At 37.1% G+C, this 20,970-nt stretch overlaps 1 protein-coding gene across 4 annotated transcripts in view; it reads right to left on the bottom strand.

Moving 5' to 3' along the window:
• GRIA2 (glutamate ionotropic receptor AMPA type subunit 2) overlaps positions 1-20,970 on the bottom strand; it is a 1,022,901-nt gene that overhangs the window by 593,807 nt on the left and 408,124 nt on the right. For all 4 annotated transcript variants that reach the window (XM_044062451.1, XM_044062449.1, XM_044062448.1 and 1 more), the window contains exon 4: positions 18,783-18,979. In XM_044062451.1, the coding sequence (XP_043918386.1) occupies positions 18,783-18,979 (197 nt within the window). The remainder of the gene's footprint in view (positions 1-18,782; positions 18,980-20,970) is intronic.

The raw sequence follows: 20,970 nt of genomic DNA, 5'->3' as shown, positions 1-20,970 counted from the left end.
TGAACCTAAAGCAACTAGGCTGGCTAGAATTTCTTAACCAGCTTCAATTCCACCAACTTACAATAGCCCATAAGACCCTGTATCAACTCTCTAACACGTCAATATTCTCAAGCCTTATTATACCTTATAAAAATCTCAATAATCTGCGCTCCTCACACAAAATGTTGATCAATACCACCAAAACTAAAAACTCAGCAGGCGACTCCTTGTTTTCTAATGCTGTCGGAAAAGTATGGAATCAACTACCTCCCAATCTCACATCTCAGACCTCTCTCTTGCTTTTTAAAAAGAATCTAAGGCTATTTCTTAATCAACACTGGTTATGCTCCTGCACCAACCTTGACTAACTTTTCTCCCCTACTCTAACATTTCATCCTACATCCTATACTTTTTATCCCTCTCTCTGTTTCTACATAATTTGTTTTGTACACAAACCCCTAGTTATTTTTATCTACACTGAGAAATATACTCAGTAAAAAAATATATATATATTTTTTTGTTTTTATAATGTCATTCTTAACAATTGATGTTTTTATATTGTTTCTGTATTACCCTCTATCAGTGTTTTTATAATACATCTATGTAACAATTTGTTGTTTTTTATAATGGCTCTGTCTTAACCTAGACTAACTCTGTATGATTCCTGGAGCTTTTCTCCCTGGGCCTCTACTGAAAAGGGACATGTATCCAGTTAGACTAGCCCGGTCAACAAATGTAAAATAAATAAAAATAAATAAACTACATACTGTCAAAGCGGTCCTTATACAGACAAAATTTGCTTTACAATTGTGCCTAAAAAATGTAGGATAATTTTAATATTTATTGGTACCTGAATTCCCACATCAGACAACTTTGATCTTGTGATCCTGAGGGATCAAATCACAGAAATATTTTATTTTATTGCTTAATGGATGGTGGAAAAAAAAGTCTAAGATTCAGAGAAATTAATGCACTGGTGCAACTTGTACTACACAGTTCAACACATCAGTGTACACTCCCACAAAGACAATGTCTCATTACAAGGAAATATTCATGAGTGCTCATCTAAGAAGTTTGATACAGTTCAGAACGATACCATAACACCCATCACACAAAGTCGCACAGGTCCTGCAACCCTCATACAGACACAGATATTCCCCGCTACAGATACATATAATGATACACACATACACACACAGACATCCAGTCACACTGCTATACACATACTCACAGACAACTGTTTACACAGATTTCACACACGGCAATCTACAAAACACTGGCAGTTACCTAATTGCATTGTAACAGCTATTTTAAGCTCTGACTTGACAGCTACCATTAGGGGTTGGCAGTGCAGCAGTGACTATCAATGCACATAGGGTTTACACACACAGACATACACATACACACACTTGAGCGTACACACACACACACACACACACACACACACACACACACACACACACACACTCACAACTATACAGGCATACATAAATGCAATAGCTGCACACTCTGCTTCCATGATTTTTCATCCACCACACTCGCACATAAACATACACACACACACACACACACACACACACACACACACACACACACACACACACACACACACACTTGCATGCACCCACACACTCACTCACTCAAATGCACCCACACATTCACTCAAACATATGCACACACTCATGAAAATCATTCATGCACTGATATTCACTGACCCTCTAACACACACCATCCACATACCTTCATGCTAACAAACAACTATACACTTCAGTACACACAGTCAGTACTACTTACTTGGATTTGTAATCAATGCAGGGTAAAGCTGCCCTGTTTCTCTGTTACCTAGCAGCTCACACTTACAGGTTTTCTGCACTGCTCTTTTGAGTGATGTGCACAGTATGGAATGAATAACTTTACTTCTGTACTACACACATATACCACATATATGCTACCACATTTGCATGTGCCACTCTGACATTTACTGTAGTGCAGGGCTATTCTACTAGATAAACACAGGACTATGATCTGGGACACAGTTATCAACTATTCAAGCTGTTAGACCTGAACAAAAAATGTAGAACTGGTGGTGCCTATGTGGCACATGGAACCTGACAAATGTTCTATGTTGTCTCTATGTTGATAATTAAGCAGTTTTCAAATCCAAGGTCACCATAAAGTGCACATTAGAAAGCAATCATATTAGGATCTGTAGTTCATCATTTTAAATGTCCTTACTTTTAAGTGATTCCTGAGGAATCAGCAACTGGAGTCCACTAACCTCCTGTTCTTACTACAAAAAAAAAAAACAATTTGAAATGATAGTGTTAATCTCAAAAGGCAGGGTACTTTTTTCCTTATTTCCTTTACATTTTTTTCAGAAGTGCTCTTTCTTTGGAAAGAAAAAACAGAACTCTGTTTTGCAGCCACCAGTTTACTATGATCACTCCACCCACAACCGCTTTTCCTCATTTTTAGACACGAGACAGAGGTGTCACTTAAAAAGTGACAATCTAAAGCCAAGGTTCACACCACTGGGTGGCTAGCCCTGCTGCTGTTCTTCCATACATCACACTCGCATGCATTCCCACATCTATGGCCAATTTCGAGTGTCCAGACTACCTTGTGCATGTATTTTTAATATGGCAAGAAACCAGGGCACCTGGAGAAAACCCAAATGAACACAGGGAGGAAATGCAGACTCTGCACAGAAGGCACCTTAACTGAGGATTGAACCAGAATACCTTTTGCTTTATTCTTTTTAATTTCTTCAAATCTTTTAGGTTTTTAATACCATGACGGGAATGGACCCCTTTCCTACGTCAAAGTATTAAAACAATGAGTGAGAAGGTCACTGAAAAAACAATCAATAAAAACAAAATGAAAACTCCAGCAGTTCTAGAATTTCAACTGAGTGACTTCCCAAACCTCTTGTATCAGAAGCACATGGGATATATGCAAATGATCATTATGAACATCAGGTGTTTCAGCTAATTGGCAATTCTGAATGCCCATGACTTGTTTGGTCGTTTCAATGGACAAGTTCAGGCCAATAAAGCTAAACCACACTAGCTGTGAATATGCATATTTCAACCTTGTTATGACCTCATCAAGCAGAGTGTTTGACTAAGCATATGAAACCCAGGGCTGTTATACCCAGCTGATGTCCATTAAAATTAGGGTCACTGCAAAAATATCCCAAACAGCAAACTAAAATAATGAGTGAGAAAGTCACTGAAAACCAGTCAGTAAAAAAAAAAAAATGAAAATTCCAGCAAATGTAGAAAATTCCACTAAGTGACCTCCCAAACCTCTTGTATCAGAGGCACATGGGATATATGCAAATGACCCTTATGAACATCAGGTGTTTCAGCTAAATGGCAATTATTGGCCTGAAATTGTCCATTGAAACGACAAAACAAGTCATGGGTATTCAGAATCGCCAGTTAGCTGAAACACCTGATGTTCATAAGGATCATTTGCATATATCCCATGTGCCTCTGATACAAGAGGTTTGGGAGGCCATTCAGTGGAATTTCTAGCTTTGCTGGATTTTTCATTTTGATTTTACTAAGTCAAAGTATTATTAAAGTTCATGAAATTAGTTTTGTTTCAATCTTTGATGTCAGCCAGAAGTGCCCTTTGCAGCACCTGCAATGTGCCAGTAATGACTCCTGCCATTCGTATGGAGTTACATACATTGATAACATATCTAAATAAGATTGTAGATTCTTTTTTTTATAAGACCCATTGCTCCTACTACTTTTGCAACTGTCTGGGTATCTTTCTTCCACATTGCTCTCATTTCTGCCTGAAAATCCTGATATTTTATGACTTTGTGTCTCTCTGTACGCAACACACTTTAGTCACTGGGTGTAGTGATTTCAATGATCAATGCTCCTTTTGTCTTCTTTTCATGGAACACTATATCTGGTTTCCTCACGTCTATCTTTTGAACTGCTGATAATGGGTGTTCCCATGTGATGCATACTTCAACATTTTCTATGATGCTTTGTGGCTTATGTTTCCAGTGTTTTTCACCCACTTCACTATTATAATGTTGGCACAATCCCCAGTGCAACAGTCTTGCCACATTATTATGACTTTCAGTATACAGTCCTTCTGCCATTAGTATGTCACAACCAGCAACAAGGTGTGCAAATGTTTCCAATTCTGTTTTACAAAACCTACATTTTTATGTTTCTCACACATGTTCAATGGACTTTGTAAACCAATGTGTACATAGCCCACTATCTTGGGCTGCCAATATTACCCCATTATCTTTTGGCTTAAATTCACCTCTCCTTAACCATTCTTGCATTCAGTCCTGATGAACATGAGGTTCTTCCACGAGTTTTCTATACTTGCAACTATATTTATGCATTTTCCATATTTCTTGCCTTCTCATCTGATCCTTTACCTTATATTCTCTCTTTTGTTTTTTGGCACATTCAGTTGCTACCTGATTTTCATCTATTTCTGGTTTGATTTCCATTTCTGCTTGACACTGATATGCTTCTGCTAGACTAAGCAGGGAACTCATCTTAGATTTATTCTCCTCATGTTTCAAAACTTTCACTACATTTGGGTCTGCAGATATGTATGCAGTCCCACAATTGCAGATCTATACATGTAACCACTTTCAAGGAAGCCCATACATCCTTCAGAACAGGGAATATATATTCTTGGTATGCACTGATATTTATAAATCATTTGATGAGCATGAAGCATCCTTCTTGTTTTCCTATCTAATCTATCCTACACCTTTTGGGGCCAGTCAATCACTCCAAAACTGTAACTTGGGACAGGAAGAGCAAATTGGTTTATAGCTTGAATTTTGTTCCTCGATGTCAACACTGTTTTCAGGATTATTTTAAGTCTTCTAAAAATATTCCTTACTAAGATTTATTCAGATTTGTTCATGTTTTATTGTTGACCCTTCATCAGTTTCCAAATATGTATATACTCCCTCTTGCTCAAGTTATTTTATATCACATTCTTGGCCCAAACTGATGCTTTCCTGCTTTAAACATTGCTTTTGCAGACTTATCAAGCCCAAATTCTTATATCATCTGAAAAAGTTTTCACTACTTGCAGTTCTGCTTTCAGTTCCACCAGTTTTAAATCATTGACAAAGAGGAGTTCTCCGGTTATAAGCTTTTCTTAACTTTGTTTCAATCTCTCTGGCTGTTACTCCATCCCATTTCATCTCCTGTATCTTTGAACTTCTTATTCTTTCTTTCTTTTACTTCTTCTATCAATTTAGCATCTTTGTATGTTCCACAGGATCTTCATAAATAATTCTCCAAAATGTATCTATTTCTTCTTCTTTTTTTTTTTTTTTTTGGTGGTCTTTCAATTCCTTTTACCTTGTTTCCCAATTCACTAACTTTTTAGGTAACCAGTAAATTGCTTATTTTGTACTTTTCCCTTATATTTATCTGTGTATCGTCTATGTTTTTCTGCCTGTGCTGATATTTTTAATTTATTATTTGTGATAGTGCATGATAAATCCTGATCCGTTATAATACTGTGTATTGCTTTTATCACATCTATCTTTCTGAGTATTTTTGTTGATCTGTTCCCACTTCTATACTCTTCTAACAGTGACACTTCTTGTCTTAATTGCTTTATAGTTTTCTCTATGTGATACTTCCATGATGGTATTTGATTTTTTCCCCTTCCTTTCACTTACTGTCCTGTGTTCTGTGGTAGAATTGTATCTGTTACTAATTTAGCTGCACTGTAATATATCCTGTTTAATTATGTTATATTGCATCAGTCTCTATGGACAGTCCTAATTACTGTGTTCATTTGTTTTATCAAACTTCTAACTTTTGGAGTTTTATTGACCTTCTGCAGTCTACTTCTTTCATTGATCTTAATAAGTCTAGTTCTATTAAATCAAGCAACTCTTCTCTTACACATTTTTGTCTAAACTGAGGGCACATGTTTTGTTCTCCATTTTCTGCAGGTATACTACAGAAAGTTCTATATCATCTTCCTGTGGCACATTCTCTTCAATTTTATCCTGTGCCATCGATTGCTCTGTCATACGGGAATTCACTAGCCTATCTGTCCTCATCATTGCTGCGTCTGCTTTGCCATAGTTTCTGTTCCTTCCCTTGCTGTTCAGCTTCAAGTGAACATTTACACTGGTTAACTGTAAAAGGCTCCAAAATATCTTCATGGTCCACTGTGGTCCCACTCCACAAAGGCGGTGCTTCTACGGACTCTGGAAATTACCGCCCCATAAGCTTGACGAGCCTTGTCTGCAAAGCTATGGAGAGGATCATAATGGAACTCATAAATAAAGACATTGGGGACCTACAGATACTGGATCCTACCCAATTTGGCTTTGTCAAGGACAGATCCTGCCTCTTGAACTTGGTCGATTTTTTCAAAACAGTCACTAAGGCCATTGATGAGGGTAAGGCAGTTCATACAGCCTACCTTGACCTAGCAAAAGCATTCAACACAATACCCCACTCGGGCATCATAGAAAAGCTCACCAGCTTAGATGTAAACCCATATGTCACAAGATGGGTTGCAAACTGGCTCAAGGACAGAACACACAGGGTTAGAGTTGCTGGTGCCATGTCAGACTCTAAGCCGGTCACGAGCGGTGTCCCACAGGGCTCAGTCCTGGGCCCCCTCTTGTTCGGCATTTATTTTTCTGAAGTGCAGGCAAACATAGGGGGATTGTGGCTGACAAAATTTGCAGATGACTGCAAACTGGGCACCATAATTGACACTCCATCAGACACAGACATCCTCCAGAAAGGTCTCATAGAAATGGATAACTGGTGCCAGAGCCATGGCCTTAAGCTAAATGCCAAAAAATGTATAGTCATACCCTTTGGGAAAAACAAGGTAACGCCTAATTACCACATAAGTGGTAATCCATTAAACACGGAAGAAGTTATCAGGGACCTGGGGACCCAAGTTGACAGTAACCTCTCTTTTGGCACTCACATTGCCAAAGTGATTAGGAAGACCTTCTACATTGCTCACCTGATCATGAAGGGATTCACATCCAGATCAGGAGAGGTCATTGTACCCCTGTACTCTTCACTTATCAGACCAATGATTGAGTACAACGCCCCATTCGGAATGTACCTTACCCGACACCTGCAGCAGTTGGAAAGACCCCAAAAGTTCCTCACCAAAAGGATAAAGGGGCTCAAACATATGTCATACGATGCCCGACTGAAGAAACTCCTGCTCTATTCAGTCGCATACCGTCTGCTCAGAGGTGATCTGTGCCTGACATACAAGGCCATGTCCAACCCGGAATTAATGGACATGCTCCACCTCAAAAATCCAAATCCACCAGAGCCACGAGAGCAAGAGACTTAAACCTCAACACGGATATAAATAGGATGTGCTGGAGGGACAGATTCATCACCCAGAGACTCCCTACACTATGGAACAGAATCCCAGTCCATGTGAGGCAGAGCCCCTCACTGACTCTGTTCAAGAGAAATCTTGATGAGTGGATGGGAGATCGTAGGTTTACCCCGGGAATCATCTCTGTATCACTGCTGGACAGAGGCACAGCAAACTAATGGGTATAGTATTCTCATCCTAAGGGGTGGTGAAAGCCACACACACTCTGGCTAGGCTTATAAATGCCCTAGGGCAGATAGCCTAGTATGAACCTATGAACCTAATTGACCAGTTGCTTCCCATTCCACTGGTTTCTCCTTAATTCGGATGTCTATTGCTCTATCCTGCTGTAGTGCTTTCTGAGTTAGATTTTCTACACTGAATCCATCATTTCACAGATTCTCCATAACTTCATTTTTTATTTCTTTAACTTCTCCATTACTAATCTTCTTTTTTACTTTTCCTCTTTGTCTTCTTATTTTTTGTATTGTAAAGTTTTCCATGTCTGGATTCCTTTGCCTGTATGTCTCTTCAAATATCTTTGGTGCTGCTCTTTTGTGTTGATTAGTTTTCCTTTCTCCTTTGCATAAATATCTTGCTATAAGTGCTTATTTATTTACTGAAAGATTCCTTATCAGAACTAGATGATAACATGTTTCTCTTCCCCTCAATAATAAAACCTTTATCATATTTATTATGCAGTGGAGGAACATCAAAACAAACTTATACTTGTTTTATCTGTAGTCAAGTTAATTTCATATTTCACATGCCTACACTCAAGGTGTTTCAGATTGTGTGCAACATATTGAGGCCTACCATGAAAAGCCTTCATCCTTTTCTGTGCAGTGGTGAGGAGAATTTGTATCACTTTCTTGGCTTTTTATGTTTTTCAAAGAATATTTCTGTCGTGACCCCCCCATACATAATGATGTGCTATCTAAAATATTAAATGTGACCCACATTGTCTTATTTTCTCAATAAATGCTGTTTGTTTTTCTCCTTAAATCCATTTTTTATATCACTGAATTAAAGCTTCTATTATTGTATACACCCTTACTGGTCAGAGTACAAAAGCTTATAGGTAACTCTTACCAAACTGAGCAATACTTCTACTCTTGTTTCTTCATACTGAACTTCATGCGAACCTCTGATTTTTTTTTTATGTTTTCTCCAGTTCAACAAAACCTCCCCTGAGATTTTGACCATAAGTCCATGTAACAGCTCTCATCTTTATCAGCTGTACACATTCATTCTTGGAAATTTTTAAGGGAAGACAGGATATGTTGCACATACAGAAGAAATTTAGATTTCAGATTTTAATGCAAAATTGTCCTCTGGCACATAGTTTTATATAACCACATTTCATTGCTTAAAGCCTGTATACATATGGACTCATGATTTGTTTTGCTTTCACTAGTTACAATTAAAGATGCAAAACAATAATATTCAGTGCAGAAATAAAGGCTTTAGTAGCATTTGTTGGCTCACGTTTCCATCTGAGTGTCACAATTCATTTCCTGTATTTATCTGAAACTAAAATTGATCGAAATTTTGATTTTTTTAAAGGCTTGTCATTCACGATAAAGACAGTCCCTGGAATTCAATAAACTTTGTGTACGCTTAGCGCAAAATCTACATGGAGTTTACATGTGTGAGATGGTGGGTGGTTAGCAGCAGCGCACACCACCTCGCAATGCATATTCATGCCAAGCGCTGAGTCTAAGCAAGTTTTCACGGCTGGTAACAGTGTTGCTGGCCAGGAAACCATGTAATCAAATTTGGATAGTGATTCATTTTAAAGAAAAGCACCTATGGTCCATAGTTTTGCTCAGAATGCCACAATGATCACCAGGGCTTCAAAGATAGCTCTCAATCTGTTAGTTCAACACATCTGCACAAAGGCCAACATAATGTGGGGACAATTAAAAAAATAAAGGACATATCTGATATAGAAGTCACATACAAATGTGGTAGAATGCAACTCAAACATACCTCTCAATCTCTTAGAGCAAGAAATATGGACAAAGCCATACATAATGAGAGGACAAAGGGTCAGAAATAGGGACAGATTCTAGTATTGCTCTTACAAACCCAGAAAGTTAATAGAATAATAGATTTTACAGTAGCATGAATTTTCTGAAGAGCATGAAGTTTGAAACTCAATTGTCTGTCATTATTTTCTGACTTCTATCCGCAATGACATGCCAATGATTTGCCAGAAAACTAAAATGTTACGAGGAAAAGATTACAAATATCAGACTAAAACTGGACATTCTGCACAACTCAGGACAGTTAAGAGGTATTAACTCAAATGTATGTAATATCGAGTCACATGAGTCCTGAGATCATCCCAGTGACATAGCAGAAAGCCACAAATTTGATAAGGACAGCCTGGGAATATCTGAACAGTTGAGAGGTATGAATGCGACGTATATGGTCAAAACACAGTACAGGACAGTATACCTACAGTGCAGAGTATTGTGATATCCAGTTCTTGGCATTCTGTACTGAATCTATGTTAATGATCTGCAACAGGACATGGACTGCCATGTAAAATGAACACTCAGGGGAAGTGTATGCATTGAATAGGGACACACAGATGAACTGTAGGAATGAATACAGGGAAAGAGGACAGATGAAACAACCTAATGTACAGTAGATGAAGGTATATCAATAGAAGATGGTTGTAGCAGTAACACAAATCACATATGTATATGGTACAATAAGGACTGTAAAGTGAAAATGTGTTTTATTTGACTGTCAGAAGGTGACATAACAATGGGGAGGATGTGTGAGATAAGCATCCTTACATCAATAATACAGAGGATATATATCTGGGATCTGGCATACAATTCAGGTATGATGCATATTGTAAAGCTGTGCAAATTGATATGCCTCGATATGAGTGTATTCACAGCAGAGGTCTCCAGCAAGGTGGGCACAGGTAAAGAACCAACCACAATCATGGACAATGTAAACAAATCCACAAGTTCAAACAACCGTAGAGTCCTCACACAGGTTTAATATTCTTGACATTAAAATAAACTTAAAGCGCTTTTCATTTGCTAACATGCAAACTTCTTCAGAAGTAACAATAAAAACAATTAACTATTCTTAAATAGACAATCAAAAAATGCGGGAAACAACACAATTAATTACTTAAACAGACACTACTCCTAAAAAATATGAATCTATTTTAAAATGTTTTTACAGTAATTTTTCATGTACCTGAATTTCCTTAAAACATTAATTAATCTAATTAAAATTATAAGCTATTAGAACGTTAAAATCTCAATTAAACTACATTACCACAATACGAAGGTTCCCAGACATGGAAAATAGTGACACATCTAAATAAACTTTATCTTTGCAAACTTTTAAGTTTGAGAACACTAGTGATGGAACATGATTCATTCAAGCCTGGAATATAAAACGCATTTAGCTTGATCTGCCATATTAATTCCAACTCTTCTAATTTAAAAGAAAACGGACCACCCCTAATGTCATGTAAAATATTGTCTATGACCATAAATTTAAATTGATGATGCACATTTGAATGAATATGCTTTGCTAGAGCATTATCTAATTTATTGTGGCTAATGGCATAGAGGCGCTCATATATTCTATCCCGGAACCTACGTTCCATTTTGCCCACATAAAATGTGGGACAAATTGAGCATCTCGCCAAATAAACTATAGACCTAGTATTACAATTAAACTTTGATCTTAATTTGTAATGTTGCCCATTTATTACAAAAGAATTAGTAACATCTATATGTTTACAGTAATTACAGTTTTCACACTTAAACATTCCTACTATTCTAGAGACCCTAGTTTGCCATTTCTCTAATAAGTTCTTAAGGTTGCTACCCCATCTGAATACTATAGTTGGTGTACAGCCCAACCTCTCAAACAAAACTTGATTACCTCTGAAAAGGTCCCAATTCTTCCGCACTATTTTAACAATAAAGTTACTCTGAGCATTGAATGTAGTTATAAAGCTGCATTGTGAATGTTGTACATTCTGTGAGGACGACTTACTACTGGTTGCATTTATCAATACTTCTGATGTCATAGAATTAAAACTTGCTGCAGATTTAATCACCAAAATCGGTTTGAAGATCAACTTTTCTCTTTTATGAGTGACTTCACCTATTAAAGAATCCAATAAGGATTCTGTATAGCCAAGATGCAAGAACATTTTTTTCAAAAATAAACATTCTTTATAAAAGTCATCATCTTGGCTTGTAATACGTGAAGCCCTCACTAGTTGACCGTTAATAACAGACCTTTTTTGATGGAAAGGATGACAGCTAGTGAAATGAAGGAAAGAATTAGAATATGTACCTTTCCTAACGATTTGAGCAGTGAAACACCTTAATATATTATTTTAGTTAACCAAATGTCTAAATATGATATAGCTTCAGTACCGAAGTTAAATGTAAACTGCAAAAATCTGTGGTGTCACTATTTTCCATGTCTGGGAACCTTCTTGCAGTATTGTGGTAATGTAGTTTAATTGAGATTTTAACGTTCTAATAGCTTATAATTTTAATTAGATTAGTTAATGTTTTAAGGAAATTCAGGCACATGAAAAATTACTGTAAAAACATTTTTAAATACATTCATATTTTTTAGGGGTAGTGTCTGTTTAAGTAATTAATTGTGTTGTTTCCTGCATTTTTTGATTGTCTATTTAAGAATAGTTAATTGTTTGTATTGTTACATCTGAAGAAGTTTGCATGTTAGCAAACGAAAAGCGCTTTAAGTTTATTTTACTGTCAAGAATATTAAACCTGTGTGAGGACTGTACAGTTGTTTGAACTTGTGGATTTGTTTACAAGTTTTTTGTACAATCATGGACAATATCAGAGTTATACCACCAGTAGTCCCATGCCTCTGACATAGCATGTATGATTTTGAGTGATAACAGATGAGTCTGCAAACACACACACACACACACACACACACACACACACACACACACACACACACACACACACACACACTTAAATATCTATTATGATACATCCACACTCAATGAGGGCAGCCACACACACTGTCCTGGCAGTGTAACATCTGCTGAAAGTGTTAGGCAGCACACTGCTATACCTGTATGCAACAGTATGAGCAATACAAGCTAATTAACTGGTGGGCATAGCATATATATATATATATATATATATATATATATATATATATATATATATATATATATATATATATATAAAATGGCACACTCCACACTGTCATGAATGATATACATGCCATTAATGTTGTCAAGCACCTATGTAGTATGTAGTGTGTGAATCAGCAGAACAGGTAGCACACATGCATCTAGTGTAACAACCTGATTGGTGTTCCGCACCATCAGACAGTCATGTATATTCCACAGAAAGAATACCTAGATATGGCCAATAAGCTGTGTGACAGTTCACTGTGACGAAGGTGGTACACTTCAGTTACACATCACTTGAAGATGTGTAGGGAGGTACATGAAGAAGGGCACATTGTACTCAGTTATTGGTGTGATATAGAAGGATTTTCTAACCACTTTGGCAACATAGTTATCAAAGGAAAGCTGGATATCTACTTGGGTCCCTAGATCCCTTATTTCTTCTTCAGATTTCAGGGGATTACCTCCTATGTTGTAGTTTGCAGGTACTCTGTTTTTTCCAAAGGGGATTACTACGTATTTTTTTGTATTTAGCTTGAGACCATGGCTTACCATACATCAGTCTCATTTAGGCCCTTCTGGAGGATCTCCATGTCGGCCGGAGACTCTATTATAGCACCCAGTTTGCAGTCATCCGCAAACTTAGTCAGCCACAGCCCTTCCGTGCTTGCCTGTATTTCTGAGAAGTATATGCCAAACAGGAGGAGCCCCAGGACAGAGCCCTGAGGGCACCACTCATTACTGGTCTGGATTCAGACATAGATCCCACTACTCTTACTTTATGGGATCTGTCTGAGAGCCAGTTTGCGATCCATCTTGTGACGTAAGGGTTTATGCCCATGCTGGTGAGCTTATCAATAATACCCGAATGGGGAATGGTGTCAAATGCTTTAGCAAGGTCAAGGTAAGCCGTGTGTACCTCCTTTCCCTTATCTATAGCCTGAGTAACTGTCTCAAAGAAATCCACCAGGTTCAGGAGGCATGATCTGCCCTTTACGAAGCCGAACTCTGTGGGGTCCAGCGACTGGAGGTTCCCAATCTCTCCATTTATGAGTTCCATAATACCTGAATAATAACAAATACAGTTTATTTTTTAGGGGGAATTAGATATAACTTTGTTTAGCTAGTAAAGCAGTATATTCTAAATTATTTCAAAAGCCTACATATACACTTGATTACCTGCATGCTAAAAGTCTTCATCCAGATCATCTTCCACATCTTCTATGCCTTACAGAGAAATGTAAAAGCATAGAGCTAGAGGGAAGTATTCTTAAGAGAAGTGCAGAGAGTGATAGATATGTTTTATAGGCATTATTATAATACTAACAACATTTGCAAGGCAAATAATAAACTGTGCTCTATGTTATGTCAACAATCAGTTAAAATAATTAACATACATGTTAAAAGTAATACATATGACATTGTTTAAAATAGACCAGAGCTGGATAATGACAAAAACACAAATGTATTTTGCCACTGAATATAACCTATTAGCAGAGGGTCTAATACAAATGATTAAAAAGACATTGCCTGCTTTAAAACAGGATTGGTGCTTTTTAATCATCCTTATAAAATGTTATGTTTTTCTTTTAGAAGAGGTTGTAACTTATCAGACTATATTTTGTAAATACAATGAACACACTGAGGGTTTTAGCTTGACCTGTGTTCTAGCAGCAAGGGCAACATCCTGTGTGCTAGCTGCTGCTACTGCTATAATACAGTTCCCTTTTTTCTGAAATTAATGTACGCATGTTCGACTCACAAGCCAATTATACTCGTGATCATGAGCAAGTTATGTAAGTCCTCAGATGTTTTTGCGACCTTATTTTATATTGATGAAACTATATGGAAGTTTAATAACAGGTTATGTGAGCAACTGAACGGTCTCAAGTTAGACAAACAAAAAGTCCCATGGGGAGCCATTACTCTACATATCCCAATAAAGATTCCAGTGCTGCCATTTGCTTCTGTTTTGTTTCACTTGAAGTCCTACGGAGTGGCATTTAGTACAGTAAAGGTTGCTACTAAAAAAAAGTATATGCACATTAAAATATAAAATGCTTAAACCTCATGGTTTGATTACATATATTATTTGGAAGTATTTAACTTAACCTATTTAACATACTATTATTGTATGCCTTGTTTTTATTGGTTGATTATTTCTTTAAATACTGATTATTATTTCATATTGTTATAGACAATCATAGAATATATGAGGCAATTGGACCCACTCATTATTTACTACTTACCAACCAGACCCAATGGTCATTTACTCCTTGTCAACTGGGACCCAATGGTCATTTACTCCTTGTCAACTGGGACCCAATGGTCATTTACTCCTTGTCAACTGGGACCCAATGGCCATTTACTCCTTGTCAACAGGGACCCAATGGTGATGTACTCCTTGTCAACTGGGACCCAATGGCCATTTACTCCTTGTCAACTGGGATCCAATGGCCATTTACTCCTTGTCAACTGGGACCCAATGGCCATTTACTCATTGTCAACTGGGACTCAATGGTCATTTACTCCTTGTCAGCTGGGACCCAATGGCCATTTATTCCTTGTCAACTGGGATCCAATGGCCATTTACTCCTTGTCAACTGGGACCCAATGGTCATTTACTCCTTGTCAACTGGGACCCAATGCCCATTTACTCCTTGTCAACTGGGACCCAAAGGCCACTTACCCCTTGTCAACTGGGACCCAATGGCCATTTACTCCTTGTCAACTGGGACCCAATGGCCATTTACTCCTTGCTAGTACCCACTCTTAGGCCTTACCTCTTTTTCAAGGAGTAATAGGTGAGTCATAACAGGAGTATATTTGTGGATACCCTTCCAGATGTCTAACTCTTTCTGGAAGTAAGAAAGTATGTTGCATTGCTTTATTCAGACTGGACGTTTGTTCCAGAGAAGGGGTAGGTGTTGCACGACAAATCTGTCTGTCTGCAATGTTTCATTTATTTGCTGAAGCAAGTTAAGATCCCTGGTTCTAGTAAAACTGAGACTGATTGATTTGTGAAGATATACAAGGTCTTGGACTACTGGCTCCTTAATGACCCAAAAGGTTTGTCACACATCACCCCTAAAGAGTCAATGGTACACTGAATAAATGGACAGTGCATTCAACCTTCACCTAGAAGCCCTTTTCTTTTTAAACCTTTGAGCTTTTCAGTTAGGACCCTCTAGGATCTTTACAGTTTCTTGACATGCCTAGTAAAATACATCCCAAAATGGACATTGCATTCGATAATAGGTTTGATTAATGCAGACTACAGAGCTCCTTTGAATCTAAATGAAATATCTTTTGCAATAAGCTGTGTCAGCTATAAGAGATTTCCTAACCATGTGTTGTAATATGATGGTCAAAGACAAGGGAATATTCCATGCATATCCCAAGGTCTATCACTATACCTTTATTTGATGCAGGTGTTTTATATACTATAAAATGGATGAAAGGATTGTTTACAACATGAAGATGATATTGCATTCTTTAGCATTTAGTTTTAACTTGTTTTTTGAGTGTCTGTGTTTAACATTTGTGAGTTCTTCCTGGAGCTTCTGTGCATCAGGGGGTGATTTGAGGATGATATTAGGTTCTCAGTAATCCACAAATCTGATTATCCAGAGATCCCCATCTGTAATTTTGAGATGAGTGGACTAAATACCAAATAGCAGCAGTCCCATAGTAGAGCCTTGTATAACACCACTGGACACTTTCATGTTTGTTGTGGATGCGCCTGCCACCCCCACTACATGGGTTTTCAACTAATTTGCTATCCATCTAACTATTTATGGGTCAAATTGGAGCTCATTCAACTTCTTTCTTATGCTAGTATGTGGTATAGTATGGTATCAAAGGTATATAACTGTTTAGAGATTTTGAAGCAAAAGGTAACCAATTTGTGATTGGATTTAACTGGAGAAGGGAGTACTAAGGAATAGTTGATATCAATGTCATATTGGTAAGGGCTAATTCAAGAATATTTTGTCTTCTAGTGGGTTACTTCACAATTTGTTCCAGAGTTTTTATTTATGAAATCAAGGAATTGTTAGGAATAACCTACAGTCGAGGTACACGCATCCAAGTTTATTGTGGGGTTGTTAAAATTTCCTAGGATAATGACATTCTTGTTAATTTCAAGTTCATCCAGTATATTTAGGAGCCTAACATGGTTCTCTGGGACTACAAAAGGGGTCCTGTAACATACCATGAGCTAAAAGTCCATCCCATTTCACGTGATTTGGATCTCAATCAATTTAGTTTTGGGATGTCTTGGGATCTGCCTAGAAGTGATGAGGCCTTTAGCAAATATAGATACCCCACCACAGTAATAATTTGGCCAAAATGCATGGAAGGTGCAAGACAGTGCTTTCTGTACTTTTAAACCAAGTTTCTGTAATAACACATGTGTATGTGCTCCAAATGCAGCAGGGTCTCATGACCATACAATTTGCTATTTGTCACTTCCTTTAAAGGCTGTTTAGCTGAGGAGCTAGAACTTCTTCAGTAAGTTGTTGCCTTACCACTGTCTTTTAGTTGTTATATCCTAAAACTAACCAATTTACTGAGCATTTACAAGCCACAATACTGTTTGGCCTCTTATAGGCAACTGTGTTGGCATGCTAAAAGTATTTATACAGACTTTTTCTACTTATTACATACTACTATCTCTAGAAGTACTACTGCTATTACTGCTGTTATACTGCATCTACTAGTGCTACTACTGGTACTGTTACTACTTCTAAATATTATTATTGCCTTTCCCAATACTGCTACTACTACATCAACTACTATTACTATTAGTACTGCTGCTGCTAGTTCTACTAGTATTACTGTTAATGCTACCACTAGTACTGCTGTAATTACTAGTGCTGCTGTTACTGCTACTACTATTACTACTATTACTACTACTACATCTCCTGCTGCTGCCACTAATACTATTACTACAGCTTCTCCTAATACTGTCACTGCTACTATTACTACTGCACTGAAACACATTTCTAAGGGTATTTTTATAGATCATGTCAACATCCAAATTGAATGAAACATTTCTTGTATAACTCACATACAAGTCACTTACTGCCAGCCTTGTACAGTTTTACTGTTCCACAGTACCATACTAAGTACAAGACAGGAAATATAAGTTGTGATTGTAACACATTAGTTTACAGGAAGAGGTTACTGTCACTTTCCCATTTAATACAATGCACATTTCTTGTCACTAGGCCTCTTTGTACAACAACATAATGTTATGGCTAACCAGTGTTTCACATTCCCAAGACTAATTAGACAATGTGTCTTTATCAACAAAGCAGCTTTTGCCTCTAGTTTCCTTTTCAAAAAGCTTCCCTCCATCATCAATATTCAAGCACAACTTCATTTTACTCTTGATGCTCTTATGGCACTTTAAAACTTAGCCCTGCTGTCTAGTGGTTCCCCCTACCACATTCATCTTTGGTGGCTGAACATGGCCTTTTGGACATGTTCATTACTGTGACATGATGAGGAAGGTAGTGCTGTGGAGCAATTTCTTAAATCACTCAGCTGTGTAGATGCCTTCCTGGAGGTTGTTCTGGGGAGAGAGTACATGTATAACAAGTGTATGCCTCTCCCCTGTGAATGTCATTAGCATTCAGCATGGCTGCTGGGGCAGCCCTTCACTGCAATGCATGTTTTCATGTTGGAGGACCATGCAGCACCATGTAAGAATGCTTGTTGAATGCCAAAAAGGTAGCGCAATGTGTACATGTGTTGATCCATTATGAATTCAACAATCTGTTCCTATACTTCAAGTTATGGCAAATAATATGCAGATACATATAGAGACAACACGCATATGTGTTTATATGAACAGTCATGCACTCGTGTATACACAGACACACACAAACATATATGTTTATGTATGAAATGATTTTGCAAGAACTTCAGCAATAGTTAATTCTGGCATGCTAGAAGCCTTCTGGGCTTCATTTAGAATAAATGGTTTGTAGTATCTGAATCCATGTGTGCATTATTAATATTATATTACAGTTAATTCAACATACCCATAAATAAGTGACTGCAGAATGTTACTACAATTCATAACCATCCATTCAAATCAATACAGTACCTTTATTTTTTCAATTTAAGGATGATTGTTAAAATTAAGAAGTTATAAATGTATATATGGAGTCACTTTTTCTGTCATAAATGTCATAAAACACAGTGAATTATTAAGAAATGCAAAATGACAAACCTGTTCCATGATATCATTTACTTTGTCTGTTTCACAGTCCAGAATCACTCTGGTTTCTTTTTTAATTTCCAGATCTTGGAAGAGGGAACGATACGCTTCATCCTTTTTATCATTATTAATGTTTCCAACATTGATTGCTGTCACTTGCCATTTCTTCTCTGCAGCTGCATCCAGTACTGCCTGTAGAGTTGATAAGCCTGGGAAGATAAGGAGTGAATAACAACAGTTACATTTGTAAATCACCTGGTGGCCTTTTGCTGCAAAACATATTTATACACAGTAAGTATATAAGAAGGTAAACTGACAGAAAGAAAATATTATGCCCTCTTCTGCATCTTGAGCATACAGAAGGGTGTCTGCCTTCCCAGCAGTGCTCTTATGATGTATTACAGCACTCTTAACAACAAAAACCTTATGGGTTGGAAACAATCACTGCTACAATAGCTTTAGTATCACAATGCATTAGGTATGAATGCACACAATTCTTATTTAATTAACAACACAACATATGCTCTTTGTAAGAGTCTGATGTCATAAACTGTAGCTCTGTCATTTTTGAACACTGATAATTGCATGTCAAGAGAAGATATTCTCACGATTTGTCTGCATGTCGTGTGGTAGGAAGCTACAATATGTAATGTCTGCTTAATTTAGTCTTCACGTTATGATACATTTTTCTTCTAATATTATTTTCTTTCATTTTAACAGGAAGTAATTGTGCAATCTGATAGTGCCCATTGTTGACAATGGCATTACATGGAGATACGGAAATGGAAATGTGTTTTTCGGTCTCAGATTAACTATGTGAAAGTCAAGAATATTTATTTATTATTTACTTGTTTATTTTACATTTGTTGATCGGGTCAGTCCGACTGAGCTAGTAGCACATTTTCAGTGGAGACCCGGGGAGAAAAGCTCCTCAGTGAGTTACAATTTAAACAGCACACTTTAAACATTTGGATATAAAAATGAAGCAATGCCATATAATGTGTTAATAATAATGCATTATTCACAGAAAATGCATTAATGTATGATAGCAACAATGAGCTCAACAATTTATTTGTGAGGATAAAACAAATTTTCACATCAGTACTTTTAGATATGGTTTTACTTCTGACTAAAGAGAGGTCTATTTGTATATAAAGTTCTAACTTGCCAGTGATGTCTGAAATATGGTGACATCTGATGATGAGCAAAGGCCTCAGCTTGTAATGTAGGCCTTCTTGTGAGTGATATTGTTCGACTCTGTAGCAGAGTTCTACTAAATAACATCCTATACAATGTAAAATAATTCTACAAATGTTTTCATTTTCTGAGCCTTATGCACTACGATGCTGTTGAATAACAGCATTTCTGCAAAAGTATATCTCAAAAAATGACTGCCCCATGGACATAATGAATGTCTCCATTACTTCAGTACAGAAAACATTACTAATAAGCTTCCTTTTTGCCTCCAGCACAGGCTGCCTGCTAGCTAACCTATAAGTGTGTATGATTATATTAATCAAAATGTAAATTGTGAATGTCAGATAAAACTTGCGCAATTAAACTGAAGGCTTTAGCTGTGGGTGTAGAATACAAGCAGTATACCTTTATATATTGTTATTAATGTCACTGATCAATTCATATCATGCAGTCAGTGTTTGAATGCCTTGCCACTTGAAGTCAGAATTTCTAGCAGTTAACAGCACCCATGTCTCAGTTTCTTCACTTAGCCATTCTGAGAAATGACAAATGAGTGTTAAAGCATTTTAGAATTCTCAACATTATTGCACAAACAAATGAATAATGAAAGTGAAATATCTGAGCTATGAAATGATACTGTATCACTGCTATGAGCTATAAAACGTCAGCAGGCCATTTGTATTTTGCATTTTGCTATTAAATTTTTATATATGTTTTTTGTTGTCAGAGTTAGTGAACCACGAATAGTTCTGATATTGTTTTACCTGGAGTAATTTTCTCATTTGCTCAAAGGATGATGAATCCAGCAATACCACCATAAGAAAACTGGAAGCCATGCACCCTTAAATACCTATAGGAGACTGATACTGCCGAGAATCTAGAGGAAGTGCAGGTACAACATTTCTGCATATTGCTGGGGAAGAAGCCATAAATGCATTAGCATCTTTAACCTCAAGGAAGTGGAGAAGCTGGGCTATAAACATGAGCAGAAGGCTATGAAAGT

The sequence above is a fragment of the Protopterus annectens genome, chromosome 2.part1 (genome assembly GCF_019279795.1).
Source record: "Protopterus annectens isolate FY-2018-M chromosome 2.part1, PAN1.0, whole genome shotgun sequence".
NCBI lineage: Eukaryota > Metazoa > Chordata > Ceratodontiformes > Protopteridae > Protopterus > Protopterus annectens.
The sequence above is the reverse complement of the archived record's forward strand: the minus strand, read 5'-3'. Positions and strand labels throughout refer to the sequence as shown.